The sequence below is a fragment of the Barbus barbus genome, assembly GCF_936440315.1.
Source record: "Barbus barbus genome assembly, chromosome: 28".
NCBI classification, from domain to species: Eukaryota; Metazoa; Chordata; class Actinopteri; order Cypriniformes; family Cyprinidae; genus Barbus; species Barbus barbus.
The window spans coordinates 17,808,147-17,829,179 of NC_136756.1; the positions used below are offsets into that span (position 1 = coordinate 17,808,147).

General features: G+C 37.5%; 2 protein-coding genes across 2 annotated transcripts in view; both read left to right on the forward strand.

The window, feature by feature from the left end:
- The window catches only part of LOC306847987 (phosphatidylinositol 3,4,5-trisphosphate-dependent Rac exchanger 1 protein-like), a 67,841-nt gene extending 54,673 nt beyond the window's left edge, over positions 1–13,168 (forward strand). Inside the window, exons 27-40 of the mRNA XM_079382270.1 lie at positions 1,467–1,555; positions 1,643–1,725; positions 2,184–2,274; positions 2,780–2,908; positions 3,477–3,518; positions 4,829–5,046; positions 5,311–5,413; positions 6,124–6,267; positions 7,123–7,237; positions 7,448–7,508; positions 8,108–8,283; positions 8,617–8,719; positions 10,243–10,310; positions 10,425–13,168. Coding sequence (XP_079238396.1) covers positions 1,467–1,555; positions 1,643–1,725; positions 2,184–2,274; positions 2,780–2,908; positions 3,477–3,518; positions 4,829–5,046; positions 5,311–5,413; positions 6,124–6,267; positions 7,123–7,237; positions 7,448–7,508; positions 8,108–8,283; positions 8,617–8,719; positions 10,243–10,310; positions 10,425–10,467 — 1,465 coding nt within the window. The 3' untranslated portion in view covers positions 10,468–13,168. The remainder of the gene's footprint in view (positions 1–1,466; positions 1,556–1,642; positions 1,726–2,183; positions 2,275–2,779; positions 2,909–3,476; positions 3,519–4,828; positions 5,047–5,310; positions 5,414–6,123; positions 6,268–7,122; positions 7,238–7,447; positions 7,509–8,107; positions 8,284–8,616; positions 8,720–10,242; positions 10,311–10,424) is intronic.
- A 614-nt stretch (positions 13,169–13,782) lies between these two features.
- LOC306848528 (potassium voltage-gated channel subfamily KQT member 2-like) overlaps positions 13,783–21,033 on the forward strand; it is a gene marked incomplete at both ends in the record, with an annotated part of 41,613 nt that continues 34,362 nt past the window's right edge. Inside the window, one exon of the mRNA XM_079383134.1 lies at positions 13,783–14,078. Within this exon, the coding sequence (XP_079239260.1) occupies positions 13,783–14,078 (296 nt within the window). The remainder of the gene's footprint in view (positions 14,079–21,033) is intronic.

A 21,033-nucleotide genomic window follows, 5' to 3' on the forward strand; every position in this document is an offset into this window, starting at 1 on the left:
GCTAAAGAATACATTCAGTCAGTGTTATGTCATCATTATATGGAGCAAAGTATGTTTGGTTGTGATCTAGTCCTGACGGAGCAGGGCGAAGCTGGGGCTGACCACAACCGAGTGGATTTTATGCTTCTGTTGGGATAAAAGGATGCCTGCTTTTGCACCCTCTATCATTATGTGGCGTTCCACTTTAAAATCCTGCTACTCTGTGATAGGGTGACCTCATGAGCAGCTGCAGCCATCATGTTTTATAGACAGAAGCATTTTTTCCCCTATTTAGGCTTTTACAGTAAGTAACTGGATTTGTCTGTGGGATGTAGGTAGTCCGTCTGTTCTTGTTATCGTGAGAAGAGGGCTGGCTGTTAGGGAACATGAATTTTCAAGGGTCCAGGAGGTTGAATGGTAAAATACGAGGGAATGCTCCTTTTTTTTCTCTTTCAACTTCTGGGAGTGTTGCAACCTGCTGGTCATGAGCATGATCTGCTTCCATTCTTGGCTTGTGGCGGTGCTAAATTTGGCCTCCCCTTTCATTGTGGGGTGGGGAAAGGGAACCTCTTCTTTTACTCTTTCTACTACTAGTGGGTTGAAATACACTCAGTTTTTCCCTCTCAAGCTTTTTGAAGCAAAAAAAAAAAGACATTTCGAAAGTTTCATTCTGTCTCAAAATATACGTTTTAAGGATGGCAAGAAGACGTCCATCTAAACTTGTTGATCTTAGTGAATAAAAGTTTAAATTGTTTATGAAGTTTGTTGATGTTTAAATTGCTTCAAAATGACTTCAGCTATTATGATCAGTGTAAAACTGTCGCAAAAAATTACATTTATGTCATTATTTGCTCACCATTATGTCATTCCAACCTTTATGACTTTCCTTTTTTTTTCTTCTGTAGGAGAAAAAAAAAAGATCCCTCAACATCTTTGTCCATGCAATGAAAGTTTTCTACATATCTTTTGTTTCCAACAGAAGAAAAAGTCATAGAGCAGACCCTTTGGTATTTTGCAATCGTGTGATCATAAGAATTAATGTGAATTTAACCAGTTGAATCATTTATGGAAGCTTGCATATTTGCATTTTTTTTGTAATTTTTCTAAAAATAAACATTATTAGCTAATCAAAATGTGTGATTCTGAGCCCAAACAAAATGAATAATAGGTGTTCAACCACTGTCCTGCCACTGTATTGCAGTAAATTTCATCATAAAATGAACAGGAATGAAACAGCCGTACAGAGATCATGGAAAGTTGTTTGTTTCAGTGAAGCTTTCCTTTACAATTGTAATTTTTCTTCAGCTTTGAATGATTACTGAACTTCGCATCTGTTTCATTGGCTATAATGCTTTGACAATGGTTCAAACATTTTTTGTACATGATTAAATATCTTTTTGTCTTTGAAATATTGGTAAAATTAGAGTTGGTCTCTGCAGGCATCCTTTTCATCACATGAAAACATTTGTATTTGTGTGTTTTCACAGTGAATGTAACAGTAACCGCGACTCAGTGCTGTCATACACCAGCGTCCGGAGCAACAGTTCATACCTGGGCAGTGATGAGATGGGCTCAGGTAACTGTCGTCTGTTAGATGCGGTTACAATGTTGAAATTCAGGACAATAACTAACAAGACATAACTACTTTTATTTTGTTTTCAAGGAGATGAGTTGCCATGTGATATGCAGATCCCTTTAGACAAGCAGGATAAACTTCACGGATGTCTGGAACACCTTTTCAATCAGGTATATTGATTTCCCCTCTCATAAATCAAATTTTTAGCCTCTTTGCCAATTTAAGCTTGATATTCCCTTTGTAACTGTTGCCCTTTGTCTGACTCCACTCACCTCCTTTTTTTGTCTTCTATTTGTGCTCTTCATCAATACATCCCCTCTTAGTTTCCCTCTCTTCTCCCTCTCTAACTCCCACAGTATCATTTATCACATTACCATCATCTGTAGTGAGCTCTCTTTGACCTCTGCACCTCTGCTCTTTGACCTCAAAATCTATCGTCTTCTTGAGGTCACCAGATTTTGACCCACTCTCACTTTCCCAGATATCAATAATGAGCTCTTTTATCCACTGCAGACAGGTTGCATGTGGACAGCAGCAGGCCTGACGTTAGCAAGGGTGTTAGCCGGTCTTCAGTTAGCACAGGATGTGTGTGTGGTAATGGGGGGTTAACTGTGTCTTTCATTCTCAGGTTGACTCGATCAACAGTCTCCTGAAGGGTTCTATCATGAGCAAAGCCTGTGAGGAAACCAAGCATTTTCACAACGACCACAGTCAGCCAGGTACCGCCCGGTCGGGTGTGCATGTGCGCTATATTTGAATGCTATGTTTGGAAACTCATTTGAGGGATGTGTATATTTGGGTTCTCTGTTGGTGTGTGGGGGGGACTTTTATAGGTGGGTAGGGGTGTGTGAATGTTTCTGTTTGCATCTGTACGTTATTACCTCTGCATGCGAGGATACCACAGTAGTTTCTCCTATGTGTTTTATGTATTTTAGGGGAGTAGTATAATTAGCTTCTGTTTAAATATGGGGTTCTGACAACAGTTATGTATTTTGTGGGTTTTTGTGAGAGTTCACACTGTAAGCTACATCTGTTGACCTGTTAAGACATTCGCACAATTTTTATTTAATCTAAATATATTTATATTGTCCTCAATATACATATATTTATATATCAATATATATAAATCTATACATTTTTATATATTTGTTTACCCCCACTTTTATTCTTAATTTTTTCTTAATATATAATCTGTATTAACTATAATAACTATAACTATAATAGTGTTTCGGCACACGGATGACTGGACTGCACGATGGCGGTGTGTCTTGCTCAAGAATATCCAGGAGGACCCTTGGAATCTGCCCATTTCAATCAAATCTTTAATTAACAGCCTTCATCTCTTCGTAGAAGGTTTGTCACTATAACTCTATTTACTTGAACATGTTTTATAGTGCATAAATCATCAGCGTACATCATTTTAAAGATGATTCTTGCAATACAATCTGCAGTAATATGGCAAATAACAATTGATATTCCAAAATGTTACCATTGGAGTACATCAAGATACCAGTAGTGTTTTAGGAGTCCTTCAAAATGAACTTTAAATTTGAATTCAGATCTGACTTTTAAAATTCTGTCCTACATTTTTTTATCTTAAGTATCCTAAGGGCCATTCACACAGAATGGGGAGGTGGAATAAAAAAACACAAGGTCTAGAGAGATTTTTTTTATCTAACTTGAGAGCCACTCTTTTACAATAGCATGTTTACATTGAAAAACTATGGAAAAGCAGTTGCCACATTATTTGTGGAAGCTTGCACCCCAACAAACCCCCCACCCCCCCGTGGAAATGCAAAAACACAGCCCCTACACCAGTAAACTGGATTACAAAACCGTTTCATGTTCAAGTTGTCCAGGCTATAATGTCCTGTATTATTGTGTACTGGGTTGTATTCATGTCTATTTGTAACTCTTGCAGATGGAAGGAGCCAGCTCTTGTTGGCGTTGCTTAAATGCACTGGTAAGTTACTCTAGGTTTGAACCTTTCCCTTTTTTAACTTGATTGTAGATAATTTCAAATAGCTATTGAAAGCCAACCCAGAATGTTTACATGGTCACACACTTGCGGCATCATCTGTGTGAGACTTCAGAAAGGCAACTGCATTGTGTGTGATTTATCATCCCTACTACTGTTCTGGACTGAGCTGTATTTACAGACATTGGAATTCTGTAGCAGGGAGTGTGTTGCATGTGTTTGTGTGCGTGCAGTCAAGTTGCAGTGGGGTGTTTCTGTTTGTGAGCTTCTGAGCGAGCAGTAGACACAGATAAAGTGAGAGTGGGTTTGTCCTGTGGGGTCTGTAGTGGGAGACATATGGAAGCTGTTGAGTGTTTGCTTTGGAACCTGATCTAGAGCCCTTATCCTTACTGCTCCACACAGACAGCAGCTCCAATCCCTGTTCCCACCCAGCGCTGCTGTGAAACCCACCATCTGCTTAAAGTATTACACACACTAAATTAATCGGTATTAGTAACATCTGCCATTAAAACTTTAAATTAGAGCAATTAAAATGTATAAAATAGCAGTTAAAACAGTCAAATTAACCAGTTAATAATGGCTCCTGACCCATAAATGAATTTTAAAGGTCTAATGAATTTTAAAGGAATTATCATCATCATTTGAAGTGTTTTCTCAACAAATATTAATATATGCAATTAATTATGACTTATTACAATTGATTAGATGCAATCAGTTTGATGAAATAAAATGGTATTTTAACAGACAACCCAAGGTGTTATAAACTGTACGGTATATACCACTGTTCAAAAGCTTGGGGTCAATAAGATTTTTTTAAGTATTAAAGCAAGTAATACATTTATTGTAAAAATGAAATTGCTGCTGAAAATTCAGCTGTCATCACAGGAATAAATTACATTTTAAAATGTTAATAATTGTAATAATGTTTCACAATATTGCTGTTTTTACGGTATTTTTGATCAAATAAATTCAGCCTTGATGAGCGCAAGATGCTTCTTTAAAAAAACATTAAAACATCTTACCAATGCCAAACTTATGATTAGTAGCGCATCTCTTCACCAGAGTAATAAATATGAATATACAATAATATTTTATATTATAGTTTAAACAAATGATTAGGTCTAAGACAAATATTTTTATTTGTCTGTATGGTTTATTGACTCTTAAAAATGTGATACAAACATATGGAAAAATAACATATATTCCATGCATAATGAATAAATGTGAGTGTACACACATGTATATACATATATTTATACAAATATCATGAATTCTTTTCTACTCTTCTGTCACAGACACAGAACTCCAGTTGCGACGGGATGTCATATTCTGCCAGTCTCTGGTGGGGGCGCTGTGTGCATTGTCAGAGCAGCTTGTGAATGCACTGAACCTGCGTTTCAACAATAACGGAGAGTATGAGGAGGACAGTAAAGAGGTCAGCCGGAAATGGCTGGAGCAGATCACCACCATCGGAGTGCTCTTTAACTTCCAGTCAACACTCTCTCCACATGTGGTAAGCCTAATAGACATTACATCTTCTCATAGCTGATTCAGAGACAGTCATCCCACAATAACTCAGTGCTTTCTACTAATACACACAAGCATGATTATAAAGTTTTAGAATTGAATCTTGAGACTGTTAGGACTAAATGCAGAACCAAGGCCATCATATCCTGGATTTTCCTGGATGTGTGCAGTATTATTTCAGTCATATACTCTCTTGCTTTAGCATGAAGAACTTTATTATTTTGGTCTCACAAACTGTTTACTTGAACAGAGAGAAGAGCGAATCATGCTGGAAGATACAAAAGCAGCACTGCAGGATCTGGAGAAAGTCACCGTGCTGTTCCGCCCACTGGAGAATGAGTGCCTCATCCCAAGTATGACACCACACCACATATTAACTCATTGAGTAATAGCTTGTCAATCACAGTGCCAACATAAAAATACATGTGTATAAGTGTTGTGTTTCTGTGTGTGTGTGTGTGTGCACGCGCACACACACACAAGTTAGAAATGGCGTAAATATTTATTAAACGTACGCTGAGCAAAGGTTTTAAAAATGCATTTTGTAAGCCACTGAAACACCAGCAACAATGACCACAAATTCCTTTCCTTTACAAATAGTTAGATCCAGGGTCCCTCCCTTTCTCTGATAAAGCTGTGTGTCCAGATGTCCTCTTCAAGAATGTCAGCACAGTTAGTCGTGATAGGAGAACAGCTTTATCTGCTGTCTTCTGTTTTGGTTTGACTAAATCTGAGGGAGGATGTTCTGCTCTGTGGTTTGTTCCTGCCGCAAAGCTGTTTTATTTACAAGGTCATCTCTGTGTTGTACAAATGTGAAGAGCTTGGCTTTTTCCCTTTCACACATTTGTGAGGTTTTTGCCTTTAATCATCTCATCAGGCTAATTGCAACCTAATTAACCTTACAACCTGACCTCAAACATAAAAAATACTGTATATACAGTATGTACGGGTGTAGATTTTTCTTAAATGAAGTAGTGCAAAGGACAAAGATTGAAATTGCATAGAATTTTAAATATTAATATCCACTGTGACTCACGCATCCTTTAATGCACTTTTTTTCCAGACACATCTGTGCATTACCAGGTGGAAGGCAGTCGGCAGGCCATCAGGGTGACAATGTTCTTGGACAGCTGTCATTTCAGTGAGCTGCCAACAAGACTGCAGAATGGAGGCTCTTTGAAGCTTCAATCAGTCCTCTTCACTAGAGGTGGGAGCAGACAAAAGAAACAAGAAAAATTACTAATTTCCATTCTAAATGTGTTTCATTTGTAATTTACTGTTCTACAACTTTGAGAGCTGCCTGCAAAGGTTGTATTTTAAGGCACTATAGGCTATTCAAAAAGGTAGCCTTCTCAATTATGCTGCCTCTTAAGATGCCAGGCATGCTTCTTTTGAGGAAACACCTATCCCAAAATGCAACTGTGATGAGAATAAATCAAGGCAAGAGAAGTGTCCATTATTTTATTTTTTTTATTGAATATGTCTATATCAGTTTTAGTTCTAGTTATTTGTTGAGAAATGATTCCTTGGCATCTAGCTGAAATAAAGAGTGTATTTCAGTTTATTTCAAGTAACAAAAAAAATAACCCTGGTAATGACTGAATTATTTTACTTGGTTTTTGTTTGTGCTGTGTTTTATTATGGGTTTTGTGCAGCATGCAAGCCTGGTATCCGAAAACTATTGAAATCAATTGAGGTTCTTATGAAATATGAAAATGAGTGGTGTTGCAAATCTGTCACTTGTGAGGTTCCTTGGCATTTAGGGTTCTGCTCTATAAGAGCCATTTATGCCTCAAATCCAAATATTGGCCCTATTTTAAAACTTTTAAATCTAGAATTGAAAGGCCTACTCAGATGCCGTACTCCGATGTCACAGTGTACAGAGAGAGTGTTAGATGTGTATCAGCCCAGAATTAATCATGGTCCTAATGTGCTCATTTAGAACTAATTGAAGCCTCTCCGTTTCCTTTATGAGTTGTGGTCTCCATCTAGTGGTATGTGGAGAACACTACAGCACTTGGCAGAGCATGACATTCTTTTGCATTTTCTTCATCTTTATCAGGGCTGGAGAAGCCAGAAGGTGTGTTGTCTCAGGATTTTGTTGCCATGGAAGAGTTTCAGCAGCGCACAAATGCTCTGTCACTGGAGAAGGTCAAAGGTTATTACCGCAAACTCAGGTAGATTTGGCCGTCATACCGAGTGACCTTTGCTTGAAGTATTGATTGTTTTTAGTTTGGCTGCTAAACTATTTATATAAATTAATAACATAGTTAACTTTAAAAATATAAGTTAAACATCTCATTAAGGAAATAATTTATGTAATAAATGTTTTAGATTTAAATGGCAAAAAAGTGTTTGTGGTTTATATAATGTCTTTCATTTTGTAGGGCTTTTTATCTGGAGAAATCAAATTCAGACTCCAATTCCACTGCAATGAAAATAGACCAGGTAATATCCTAACACACTATCATTCAATTGTTTGGTCAGTTGATTTTGTTGTTGTTGTTTTTATTCAGCAAGGATGCAAAAAATGTATGTTTTAAATACTTTTTTTTTTTTTTACTTTGCTTTTATGAAGGATATTTTATGAAGAATCTTGAAGAAATATATCAGTTTCCACACACACAAAAAATGTCAACGTTGATATTGTTCAAGAATAATAATAAAAAAAATGTGTTTCTTGGGCACCAAATCAGCATACAGAATGATTTCTGAAGGATCATGTGACACTGAACACTGGAGTAATGGCTGCTGAAAATTCAGCTTTGCCATTACAGGAATAAATTACATTTTTAAATATATTAAAATGGAAACCAGTTATTTTAAATTGTAATAATATTTCACAATATTACAGTTTTAACAATATTTTTGATCAAATAAATGCAGGCTTTGAGATCATAAGAGACTCCAAACTTGTGTATGTTTTGGCACTGGGATACCTGTTCAGGCCAAACAGAAGACAATCAAAATGCAAGGAAATCAATGCTTAGAAAAGTTTTATTAAAGTTTAAAACCAAAAAGTTTGATTTAATCATTTTAATCTCCAGCTCCTCCGGCCGCTTAACACTTTGGATGACCTCTGTCGGCTCATGCAGACGTATATGAATGTAAAACCTGGCTCTGCGGGACAGCCCTCTGGAGTCAGTGTTCTTGTGGTGTCCTCTGAACTCTGCAACCGGCTGGGAGCCTGTCAAATCACCATGTGTGCCACTGGGATGCAGAGGTATCTGCAGTGAAATGTTGTTTTCATGATGCTCTAGATCCAATAGTCAAGCGTAAATCCACAGATTGGAATAGAGTTTTATTGAGTGATGGCTCAAAACACACGCTTCTATCTTATCTAAGCCTCTTACTACTGAAGTGGAGCCACAGTCAAGTTACTATAAAAAGTAACTTCTCAAGTTACTATCAACTAAACTATATTTTATTTTTACTTTCATTTATTTCTTGCTCAAATGTGCATCTAATCCAGGTGATTAGTAACACTGCTACAGTAAGATACATCTATAACAGATTGTCTAAACTGCCTCTTGACTAAGGTTTTTGTTCTGTGTAGGTGTACTCTGACTGTGTCACTGGAGCAGGCCGTTACCCTCTCCAGAAACCACGGCCTCATGCCCCGCTGCCTAATGCAGACCATGGACATCATGCGCAAACAGGTACAGCTTATGATATGTATCTTAAACTGCACACCTTATGTCAAAATCAGTCCTGTGGTTGGTAGAAAATGTGCTACATCTATACCTGCTGCTATATTGGCCACTCCACACTAACTTGCATTAAGTCACTAAATCAAAAGATTATTGTTTATATTTCTTTTATTTCTTTTTTTCTTTTCTATTTAAATTCTTCACTTAATCCATATTAATGGCAGGAGACGAGAAACAGAACGTAAACAGAAAATATACACACAGACATTATAAACGAATAAACATTAACACACATTATAGCTGCAGGTAGCAACTTCTGGGCCAATCACATGCATGTTGTATGATTCAATAGATTTGTTTGGCCATAAAATGTACAATTGTGTAATAAGAAAAAACAAAAGTGGTTGATTTGGCCAATAGGTGATGCTATTGCATCCTTAAGGCATCACAGCAATGACATATACAGTAAAAAGTTGTTAAATGAGGGCATCATACTGAATATTTGAGGTGCAGTTTTTTCAGTGTGAACAAGCTATTTATCCAGACTTGTACTGTATGGAGTGAAGAAGCATGACTTACCGTGGTTTACTGTATGCGTTTTGCCCAGTAGGTGGCCACTAAAATGTCTCTGTACACTTAAAGGACAACTTCACAGATTTTCATCCAGTTTGTATGTTACCTGCTCTCAAATATCCATGTGTATTTGTCAGTAAAAATCTGCCAGATGGTGATTTTACAGACTTTTGGTAACAAATAAACTGAGATATTTGGACGCATGCAACATAAAAAGAGTACACATTGTTCATTTACATGTACTCCTGACTTCAACAATAAAAAGCTAGTTAAAAAATTGTGACGTGTTCCCTTAAAACTGTAATGGTAATTATATTTAATTACCATTACATTATATTTAATTATATATATATATATATATATATATATATATATATATATATATATATATATATAGCAATTTTTATGTCAGTACAGGAAAGATATGCATTTAGAAGATATGTCTGAACTTTGTCTCTATTTGTTGAACTGTAAGCAATATCAAAAAACTTTTGACTGGCATCAACTCCAGATGGTCTGACTCGAATTTATCACATGTAGGAGTTTGAATAAAAAGTGTTTACAAAATCTAGAAAATCAAAAAATTACAAAATCTGGTTTTGAGAGACTGACTCCAAAACTGGCAATAGATTTCACCAACTTTTAGCATACGGTTCTGTAGGTCGCCATATTATGCGAGAAGTAGAATAATAAGAAGAACCTTCACAGATACAATACGTGCCTACACACCTGCAGTGCTTGACATATGCTTGAATATATAAAAAATATGTGTGGGCAAGTAGTCTAAAGGATAAAAGAATTGTTGGTAATTCGAGCAACAAACTAGTAATATACACTCAGAAACAGACGAAACTAAAGATTCTGATGAAACTCTCTAGCATGTTTTAGAACATGAAGACTGACATTTGAGCTGTTCTGAAAGTATTCCAACAGGCTATAATAACGGTCTTTATTCACAGGGCACCAGAGTGGAGATTTCTGCCAAAAATCTCAGAGTAATGGACCAGATGCCACCGTCTGCTCCCAGGTATCACTGACTCTTGCTATTTCATTTTAAAAATTTAAAGTCATTATTCCTGGTTAGCTTTAGGTTTCAATGAAACTCCTACAGTAACCAAACCCTTTTTAATCCTCATCACAGGCTCTTCAGGTTGTGTTTACCCCCCTCCGATGGAGATCTTTGAATGAGGGGATATCTGTCTCTCAGACCTTCTAAATGCTGGGAGATATCAAGACTAGTTTATCATTTTGAGACCATGCGTCAGCACATCTCAACTCCCGGCCAGCCTCATCCAGAAAGGTCTGGCTAAGGTCAACACGACGAGGAATGAGAACCGTCCGACCACCTTTACCTCCTGCTCTGGCAGCTGATAAAATCGCTAATGCTAACGATGCTAATCTTGGCTAGCAGTGTCTGCCCACATTGCTACATTGTTTGGTCTCCTAATGGATCTGGACTGGCATGTGAATGGCTAAATCTAACTGTAAAAGGCTGTATTATCTCTTCCTTTCGCCTCTGACTGCAATCTTGCGTCAGCAAGTAAGGTGGTTTGGTCTGGATGGCGACGTTAAGTTCAGATACGTGATGATTATGTGCAATTACTGTAGCTTAGCATGCGCGTGTCTGCACTGTGTCATGGGAGATGGTGCCCTCAGAGAGCTGTTGCGATTCTCTCACTCATATCAGGTATTACAAAAGTACTGAAATCATTCCAGCCTACATGGACCAGTTTCAAAATCGTAATTCTGATCCGTCATTGTGTTTAAAATTCGCTTGATTCTGTTTAACACAATTTTATTGTGAAGTTCTAGCAACGACGCATTTTAAGAATAACAGGGAAAGAGCTGGAGGCTATAAGCCCCTCAAATATAGGCCTGCATACAAAATACAAGATTTCCCTGCAATCAAAATGTAGATATTGAAGGTTGACACCATTATAGATCAACTGCGAGAAAACAAACGGCGTATAGCACTTTGTAAACATGACTCAATGCTGTGTTACAGTGCATGACTGTCCTGGGGAGCTGCTTTGCGCGGCTGTTTGGAAAAGCACAATAAAAAATGCTTGTGTTCTTTTAGAAGATAAAGAAACGCAAAGGGATCATGTGAAGAATCAATAGATATAGTAGGATTTTATTGAAGTTTTGTATTTAGGTTAATATATATGTATGTATCAGAGGGATAAGCATATGCTCTTTGAGAACAGCAGTGCTATAATTTAAAGAGTATTAATAATGTTAAAACATATAATATTGTACATCTTTCATTTTGTATACTTAGTGTATATTTGGATAGGAAACTTTATTGTGCTTTTACACATTGTGTTCGATATTTAAAAATCTAACATCAGCTGGGTGGTCAGTAACCGAGAAGGCTTTTTAAATTGAACAGTGTTCCTGGATTAATTTGGACTAGTTAAGCTAGTATGTACAGTATGTGACCGCTTTTGTAACATGCAGAGTCTGCATTTCATTTTTATTTATATATATTGTTATATACGTTACCTTCAGTAGTCCTGACAGTTGACAGTATTTGCTCAAATTTGACAAAATGACGCAAACAAAGATTTGAGTAAATATGGTCACTTTAGTGACAATAATGCATCAAAGCTTCATGTCTTAATGAAATCTTAATGAGACGTTCATTGTGTTTGTATTGTAGCTCGTAACACGTCACTGTCTGTTACATATCAGCATGGAAGTTAGACGCTGCAACTTAAAACCATGATAAAATATTTTAAACAATACTTGAATTTATGCTAATAAATAGTGTTTTTTTCACCTCGTATCTATCCAAATTGGAGCCTAGTGTTTGTAAAATGTTGATTTATTTTTAATTGGATTTTAACATTTTATTTTGTCCTCAAAGCAAATGGTTTTTAAACTGGAAACAAGTGTTTTTAATCCACAGAATCTGTGCAGTGTCATTATTGTATATTTGGAAGGTCCTTGTTGTTGCTTGTTATTATGCTTTATATCATTTCTGTATGATAGACCTAAATCTAGTAAAACCCAAAGACATAGCATTAGCATTAGCATGTTCCTATCACTGTATATTAAAATCTCAGGTTTCTGCACCATCTCGGTCCATTATTGTGCGATTAGCGTCCCCTTTCAAAAGTTATGACTGAATCATTTAACATCACTAATCAGTGAGCTGAAACATGGTATGCAAATGTTTTTTTGTTTTTTTTACTTTAAACTCATGTCCTGTTTTCAATACTATTTTAAGTTTATTATTGCCAATTTTTAACATTGTGCCTCAATTTCAAGTGTACTTTTTAGCTCAAAGAGCAAAAAAATATTCAGTGGTGCTTACAAATCAAGCCTTTCTTTTGAGGGCCTTGATAGTTTCTTGGTCTTTACCGCTTTTTGTTTTTTCTTTCATTTCAAAATTGTTTTCTTAATTTTACAAATTCTGTTGGTTTCTATTAATAAGAGCAGCTTAATCAAAACCTCACTGGTGGAGCGAAGGAGTAGATTTAATCTGCATCTGGAAATATTTAATTTATAGTTTATATTAATGTTTGACTGTGATTTCTCTGTCTTTATGCTGTCCTGAACTGTTAATGATAAATACATTAAATGGCTCTTAAACATATCTTGCTGGTAATGTAAGCATGTATCCAGTTGTTTTTAACTCAGTGTTGAATTAAAAGAATTGTATAAAGCTCTCCTTTTCAAAGTAATGTAATCTAATTAGGGATGTAAAATTGCCTTATACCCTTAAGCTGTGCCACCCTCATTTCCGAATGCAGCCTGATAACAGTGTGGTGATTTTCTAGCACCCTTCAGTCTGACGGGAGTAAACCATAGGTTTGTCTTTATGCTGTATTTAATGCATTGCTAATATCAAACAAAATAAAATAGTATATGTTTATAAATTACTATTGATCTGTCATTGTTGGAGATTAACAGCACAGAACAGGTTGCATAACTGTTACAGTATATATAAGTGGGCATGGAGAGAGGTTAAGAACAGTGAAACATCCTACAATGTTTATTGCACTTTCAATTAAACCACAACTTTTGATTGGTCTGCCTTAATAACCATTTTCCCCCATTATAGACTGTCTAGTTGCACATCTATGCAGAAATCAGCCCTTTTACTTAATGTAAACATCACCTTTTCTGACATGACACCAACCTGGAATAACCTACTGCTCGTCTCCATTGTGCTGTGTGGAGGCATTAAGATTTCAGCATTGCAAAGTTCTATTTCCTTTTCTCCCATGAATGATTTAACTAGCTTTCTAATTATTTACTACTTGCAACAATTTGTTACATCAGCCTCTTCATCCAAAATCCGACAGCTGAAACATGAAATATAGAGGCTCGTGCAGGAGCCGGAAGGCGTAAAGGACTACCCATTGCAGTTTCGCCTTGGCGTTTCAATTGGCTTTTAGTACGAGACCACCGCACTACAGAACACACCCCGGCTCGGCGATGTCTGCCCACGACTACTTTATACACTCGTTTGGATCTGCCAAACTGTAAGGATGGTGAAAAAATCCGCCAACGGTGAAGTTTATCACCCTCCGGCAGGGGAGAAGAAACTGAAAGTCGGCTTTGTGGGACTAGACCCCGGGGCTGCGGAGACGAGCCGAGACGGGGCACTTCTTATCGCCGGTTCCGAGAGCACGAAACGGGGCAGCATCCTGTGCAGACCGAGGTCCAGCATCTCCAGAGGAAGCATCGCTCACAAAAGAAATGCGCGTTATCGCAGACTGCAAAATTTCCTTTACAATGCGCTGGAAAGACCCCGCGGCTGGGCGTTCATTTACCACGCTTATGTGTGAGTATGTGCTCCGTGATTTGCGTTTCTGCGTGGCGTGGGAATCACCCACCTTTACCGACAGAGATGCTGCTGTGCTGCACCGACCAGAATGCTGAAAGTTTGAGATGTTATCGGCCTGCCTGCCTGCAGCTTTTGTCGCAGAGCGTCAGTCAAGGACTGGGAAAATATGTAAAAGTTTTGTCTGTGTAGCAAATGTCTATATTCATTCAGAGCCAGGCCGCCACATGAGCTTTTCACAGCTGTGCATATTTAATAAACTGAGTCGTAGGAAGTGTTCACAGATGATTAATGATGCATACTGTAGACTCAGTGCACAGGGTCTCATTAGGCAGCGGTTTCAGCACCGGTCAGCTCCTGTAGTACCGCGTCAGTGCGCTCGTGTTTGCCGGGGCAACAAATCCGTGTTGCTTGCCCAGCGGGGAAACCGTGCCCGTGGTTCACGGCTACGCCGGCGGCATGTAAACGGGGGTGGGTTCTTCACTGCGGCACAGGGGTGCAGGAACGATCTGGAAAGTGAGGGGGTTCATTTTCAGACCTTCTTAGTCTGGGAGCATTTCGAAAACTTGGTGGGGCAGCATTATTGGGGTGGGGGGTAGGGTTCTCTGTTTTGGAGGGATGATCGTTTTTAAATAATACCCTATTTGCATCAAAATTTGTTAATAGGCCTACTGTACTATAGTTTGGGGTGGGTAATTGTATCAGTTGTATATTATTTATGCAACAATGTATTACTGTTATAGTTTTTTATTAATAACCATTGCTATATAGCTGATAACATTGTCTAGTGCTCTTATGAATGTTTATAGCATGATTTGTGAACATTTAACTACTATACTGAATGACCTTTCATAGACTTCTTCATGGCGCTAGTGTTTGCGTATTTCATTATGTAGCTACTTGTTCTACAGATCTGTGTAGTGTTAAATACTGTTTTTGACAGATAATATAATATTTTTGCTTTTCCCTTAACGAATGTCGTATCCTGTCAGCAATAACCTGTCCATAGGCTTTTTTGATTACTGTCAGTTTGAGTGCCGTCGATGTAGTGTTGCCAGATATTGCTATTAAAAAACAAAAAAAAACCAAATAAAAATAAACCGAAATAATTTAAAATCTTAAAGATATTTCTGACCCCAAACTACAACTTTCTACTTTATTAACTTTCCAAAGTGTCAAATTAAGTGGAAAGGACAAGTCTAAAAACCCTTATAATAGCTGGATCTGGCAACACGGAGGCTGTGCCCGCGTCCTCACTCACAACTCTCTCAAAGATCGTTTTCATACCACGCGGACGCAAAAATTCTTGCAAATTGTCATTAAGCATGTCATGCAGACATTCATATGAGGAGTTTGACAGCAAATGAGTCATTCAGAGAACAAATTTTATTTTTGAACATGAGATATTTACCGAGGTCCGGACCGCGGTGGCCTGGCTACGGGCCTGGTTGGCCAGACTCTATTCACTTCATGAATTATGTGTTTGGTTTAATTCAAAAGCAATTTTTGACAAATTCATAATGATTCACTTTGATTAGTAATTAAATTGTATTAGTTTTAAATTAAATAGGCTACATTTAAATAATATTTCAATGCTTTTTCTAATGTGTCTTGCAACTATTCAGGATTGTTTATTGCAACAAATGCAATTTCAAATGAACATTAAATGTATGTTGAAGTCACCATTGCAAGATCTGCAAAATGTTAATGATTTTAAAATTATTATTTAATGTATTTTGTTTTTAGTAGGCCTACAGCTATTTGAAAATAAGCTATTTTATGTAGGCTAATGGATTTTTACATACAGACCACAAGACTAAATAATAACTGCAATTACACTAAAAATCGAGTTCAAAAGATTACTTTTGCTGCGAGGCCAAGAGGCCAAGAAAAATACAACTGCGCTATATCTCTGGACATTTTAATATGTAAATAATTTAATGTTTAGATTTTTTAGTATCCAGTGGATGATCGAGGGACACAAGAAGAGTCTGGAGGGGCACAAGGAGACCTGGCCCTGGGCAAGACCGTCTAAAAACAGCGCATTTGTCACAACAGACAGACGCAAAAATCCATTTTTTTTAACAATAAGATTTATTTATTTATTTATTTTTTACAGTATGTCATGTGTATTATATTATATGTCTACTGTTTATATCAAAACCATGGTTGTCACTATTTTGGGTAGGCTAAGTTGTGTATCATGAGCCGGAAGTAAGTCTGAATCGGTTCGAGATTTAAATTACTCGAACAGCTCACTACACTAAATCATGAGTCTGAGTCTTTTTTTCTGCTCTTAAAAATACAGGATAAAGTCAGATAAGGGAAAAGAGCACTGAATGAATAGGATATTCACCTAAAATGAATTGAAGCTTTACTGTATGCTTGCCAGAAAGTCTTAATTCACCCTAAGCGCAAGGTAAATGCATTTCCAACCAACGAGTATCAATTCAAAACAATACACAACACGGAAGTACCACTACTACGATTATTGGACATGTAGCGTTTACTGTAAATACTGTACCATGGCACATGAATGTATAGGGTTAGCCTACTGTAGACACGGTTAATGCGTGGAAAGTAAATCACTGCTAACAAAATATGAGCAGTAGGCTACTGATGAAATGCTATAAATTCTTCCGGTAAAGACTACCTAACTTTTTCTGTCCAAATAATGCAAGTTATGAACTACTGTGAATCCTTATAGGGCTTTATTTTATTTTCCACTGGCCTGTATTATATTTTCTGCATCATTATCTTGCTGAGCTGTCCCTAATCAAAAATAGTCATTTGGAACTTGTCCTAAAGGATTCTGATAGGAATTTTAAAAGAATCAAATAAGATCCTACAGGCTAAACTGAAGTTCTTGCATAAAGTTATTATTTTTTGAGCCTGATATTGTTTAATCATTATTACCCTAAAATAATGTTTATCTGTTGGGTTGGGACTGGGAGCTGAAACAGTTTAGACCGTTCAGTAGGAGTTGTAAAGATTTTCTTTAAATTCCTTTTCGATGTGCATGATATTAGCAATCATAACAGTTCTGTTTCATAACAGACTGTTATGTTGTAAAAGACCTTGTGTTTGTATTTGTGTCATGATGGAACCCAACCCACTAGAAAATTAAAGATCCATTAAGATCCCATAGGATTGGTTTCAAATTATGACACTTACAAACCTCTATATTTTTGGATAGAGAGATGAGATTGGTCCTGTGATTGAATCTTAAGACAAGGCGTGTAGCATCACTTATTCTGTAGCCTTTTAGAAACACAGAGCTCCATTACCACAAATGTCTTTGAGATCCATTCATTTCTCATGACGCCTATAAACCAATCTGTCATAATGCAGCATCATAACCTCAGATTGTATCATGGATACTGGAGCATGAGCTGTCTAATCTTCTGAGTGGCTGTAAATGTCTTTGTCCGCTCTGCTGGTCATGCAACCCTCATAGAAGACTCCCACTTCAGCCTGAGACATGAATGTGAGTTCTGAAGATGCATTATTTATACAGTCACCATCCTTATTTTACTCTGTCTAGTGCACACACACACATAAACACACATAAATACACGCACATTGAATGCAGTGCAGTGTGCTGACTTTGGCCTCTTACTTTAAGTGTTTTTTCTCTCTCTTTCACAAGCATTAAATGCAGAGATAGCACTTTGCTTGCTGTACAGATTCAGCTAAGCCTTTATTTCTCAAGCTTATGGAAAAGGGTACAAGGAGATATTTAGAAGTGGTGAATGCATTGATATGCAAGTGAGTATTTGTGCCTTATTGTATATGCAACTTCATTTTGCTGCTAGCAAAATGAAGGGCAAGAATATAATATTCTATTATGTAATACATAACAATATAGCCTACACTCACAACTCAAAAAATTGGGGTCAATAAGATTATTTAAAAAAATGATCAAAAGTGACAGTAAAGACATTAGTGATCTTATAGAAAAGTTCAAATGAATGTTTAATTTAAAAAATATTAATAATATGTGTTTTTTGTGCACCAAATCAACATATTAGAATTATTTCTGAAGAATTATGTGACATTGAAGACATATAATTTCTACTGTATTTTAATGAAATAAATGCAACCTTTGTGAGCATAAGAGACTTCGTTCAATAACATAAAAAAAATCTTTCCAACCCCACATTTTTGAACGGTATTGTAAACTTTTAAGACATTACTTAATTGTTATTTAGCATGAAATTTTATTTAATGTCACCTAATAACAAATCATTGTATATGTCCTTGGTTCAGTCTGGAGAGTCTGGTTTTGAGAGAATTGTACTAATGGGGTGAATGAGGTAAATCGATTACTCTATTACCTTATTTGCTGCTGACTCAAAGAATGTGTCCTTGTTGTCTCTCTGTTTGACAGACCCGTATAGTCTCCCACGTCTTACAATTTCCAGATTAGTCTGTGGCTGTTGCCAGCATCAAGAGCAATAACCAGCCTTAAGGCCATTGCACACTGAGTCCGAATTTTTCGTCCGAAATTTTCGCACGTTGAAAAATAAATACGACCTCACGTTTTGTCAATCACGTTTGCACACTGCCTCCGAAATTTTCGTCCGTCAAAAAAAAATTCGGATCGGGTTCGATTTTTTGCGTTTTTCGCATCCGTATAAAGCATTTTGAGATGCTTTGAGAAGGTGTTTTGACAATTCAGAGCCACCGTACAAGCGAAAGCCAAAATCCAAAATAGTGTCAGACAAATTAATACATTTCGTCTTGCAGCACAGCGCACTTTATGACAAACAAATTGCGGAATACAAAGATACAGAATATAAAGAACTGCTGTAGCCTATTTTTTTATGCCTGGCGCGCACCTTTCCGATGCAGCAGTTCGGGGTGTGTGTGTGTGGGTGTATCCATACCTCAGACAGTCTCTGTTCAGGATAAATTGGTTCACGGAAATTGGTGGTCTTCTTTTTAATATGTGGATTCAGTATCGCTAGCAAAGTATCAAACTGAGGCACTGACATCCTGAAATAAACTTTGAATCTCTCGAGATAATCCCGCTGCTCTTTGATAAGGAGGTGGAACTCTCCTTCCTCTCTGCGCAATCTAAGGATTGGATGGACCCAATATTTAGGGCCCAAGCCAGTAAGGCGCAGGGCCCTATTGTTCTTCTAAGGATTATTAGGGCCCAAGCCAGTAAGGCGCAGGGCCCTATTGTTCTTCTAAGGATTATTAGGGCCCAAGCCAGTAAGGCGCAGGGCCCTATTGTTCCCCTAAGGATTATTAGGGCCCAAGCCAGTAAGGCGCAGGGCCCTATTGTTCTTCTAAGGATTATTAGGGCCCAAGCCAGTAAGGCGCAGGGCCCTATTGTTCTTCTAAGGATTATTAGGGCCCAAGCCAGTAAGGCGCAGGGCCCTATTGTTCCCCTAAGGATTATTATTTTTTTTTATTTTTTTTTTTTTTATTTTTTTTTTATTATTTTTTATTTCGACTATCCGGGTACTTTTGGGGGCCTTAACGTGCCCGAAAACTCTTGAAAATTGGCACACACATTGGAACCTGCGGCCATTAGGACGCCGCTGAGGCTGGGACCCGGGCGTGGCACAGGGGCTCTACGGCGCCCCCTGCAAAATTGTCAGAAAGCTTGATGTATAGCTCACACATACTTGCACGTATTCATATGAAACTCGGTACACATATAGAACTCATTGAGCTGAACAACTTTCACGCTGCATGTTTTAGGCTCCGCCCAACAGGAAGTCGGCTATTCAGGGCTGTTTAAAAAGCGCATGCTCTGGAATTTGATATACTCCTCTGAGGATTTCCATACGATTGCCACCAAACTCGGTGAACATGATCTCAAGACATTGGGGACGCTAAATTGCGAAGATATTTTTGATATGTCGAACGGTTTGCCCGTGGCGAGGCGATGAAGTTATGGCGAAAAATGAGACCCAGGAAATGCCTAATAACGTCCACATACATTGTATGATGCAGATCAAACTTCAGTGATTTGTTCGTTGTATGATGCCGATCGGATAGATGTGACTATTATGACTGAAAGTTATAGCGCCACCAACTGGCTGCAGGAAGTGTGTCGTTTTCAAAATGCTGTGAATTCAGCATCTTCTTTTTACTCGATTTGCTTCAAACTTCACCAGAATAATGTCAAAACACGGCCGATGTAAAACTGTGAAGGGAATATTGATATCTAAAATTATGTTACCATGGCAACGTGTCAAAGTTGAAAATTCGTTTCTGGTGATTTTGAGGCAGATAACATGTTTAGAATGTCATGAAACTCAACACACATATGAGTATTAATGATAGTTAGACACTGGAAAAAGCTCATAAACGGGCGTGGAAGAGGCACTCTATAGCGCCACCTTTTGTCAAAAATGGGGGGGTTAGTTTTAGCTACAGATACCAAACTCGGTACATAAATTGTTCTAATTAATCCGGACAACTTTCTAATTTACAATCATTAGCTACGACCAACAGGACGTCGGCTATATTTATTTTAATGTGGGTTTTTTAAAAAAACGGGCTGTAAACAAATTCATACTCCTCCAAACAGAAACACGTAAATCACACAAAACATTTTTTCTCATGACGCCAAAATACTGAAGATGTTAAATTGCGGACGGATTTAGGATATCTTGAACGATGATTTAATGGCAATTTATTAAAGTTACAGTAAAAAAGAGAAAACTTTTTTTTTTTTTATCTTTTAAGAGCAGCTTCCAAACACTTCATAAAAAATTACATACACAGAACAATACAGTCTGAGGATATGTGATTAATTTCATGAATTTACAATAGACTATGGTGAGAAGAAAATTTAAAAACTATCAGAGAGCTGTTAGACTGCCTCTGAGTGAGATCTCCCTGTCACTGCTACTGAGTGAGGGGTGGGGGTGGGGTGGGCTGTCAGTGACTGTGTGAGTTGAGGAGCTGGGTGAGAGAGAGAAAGAGAGAGAGA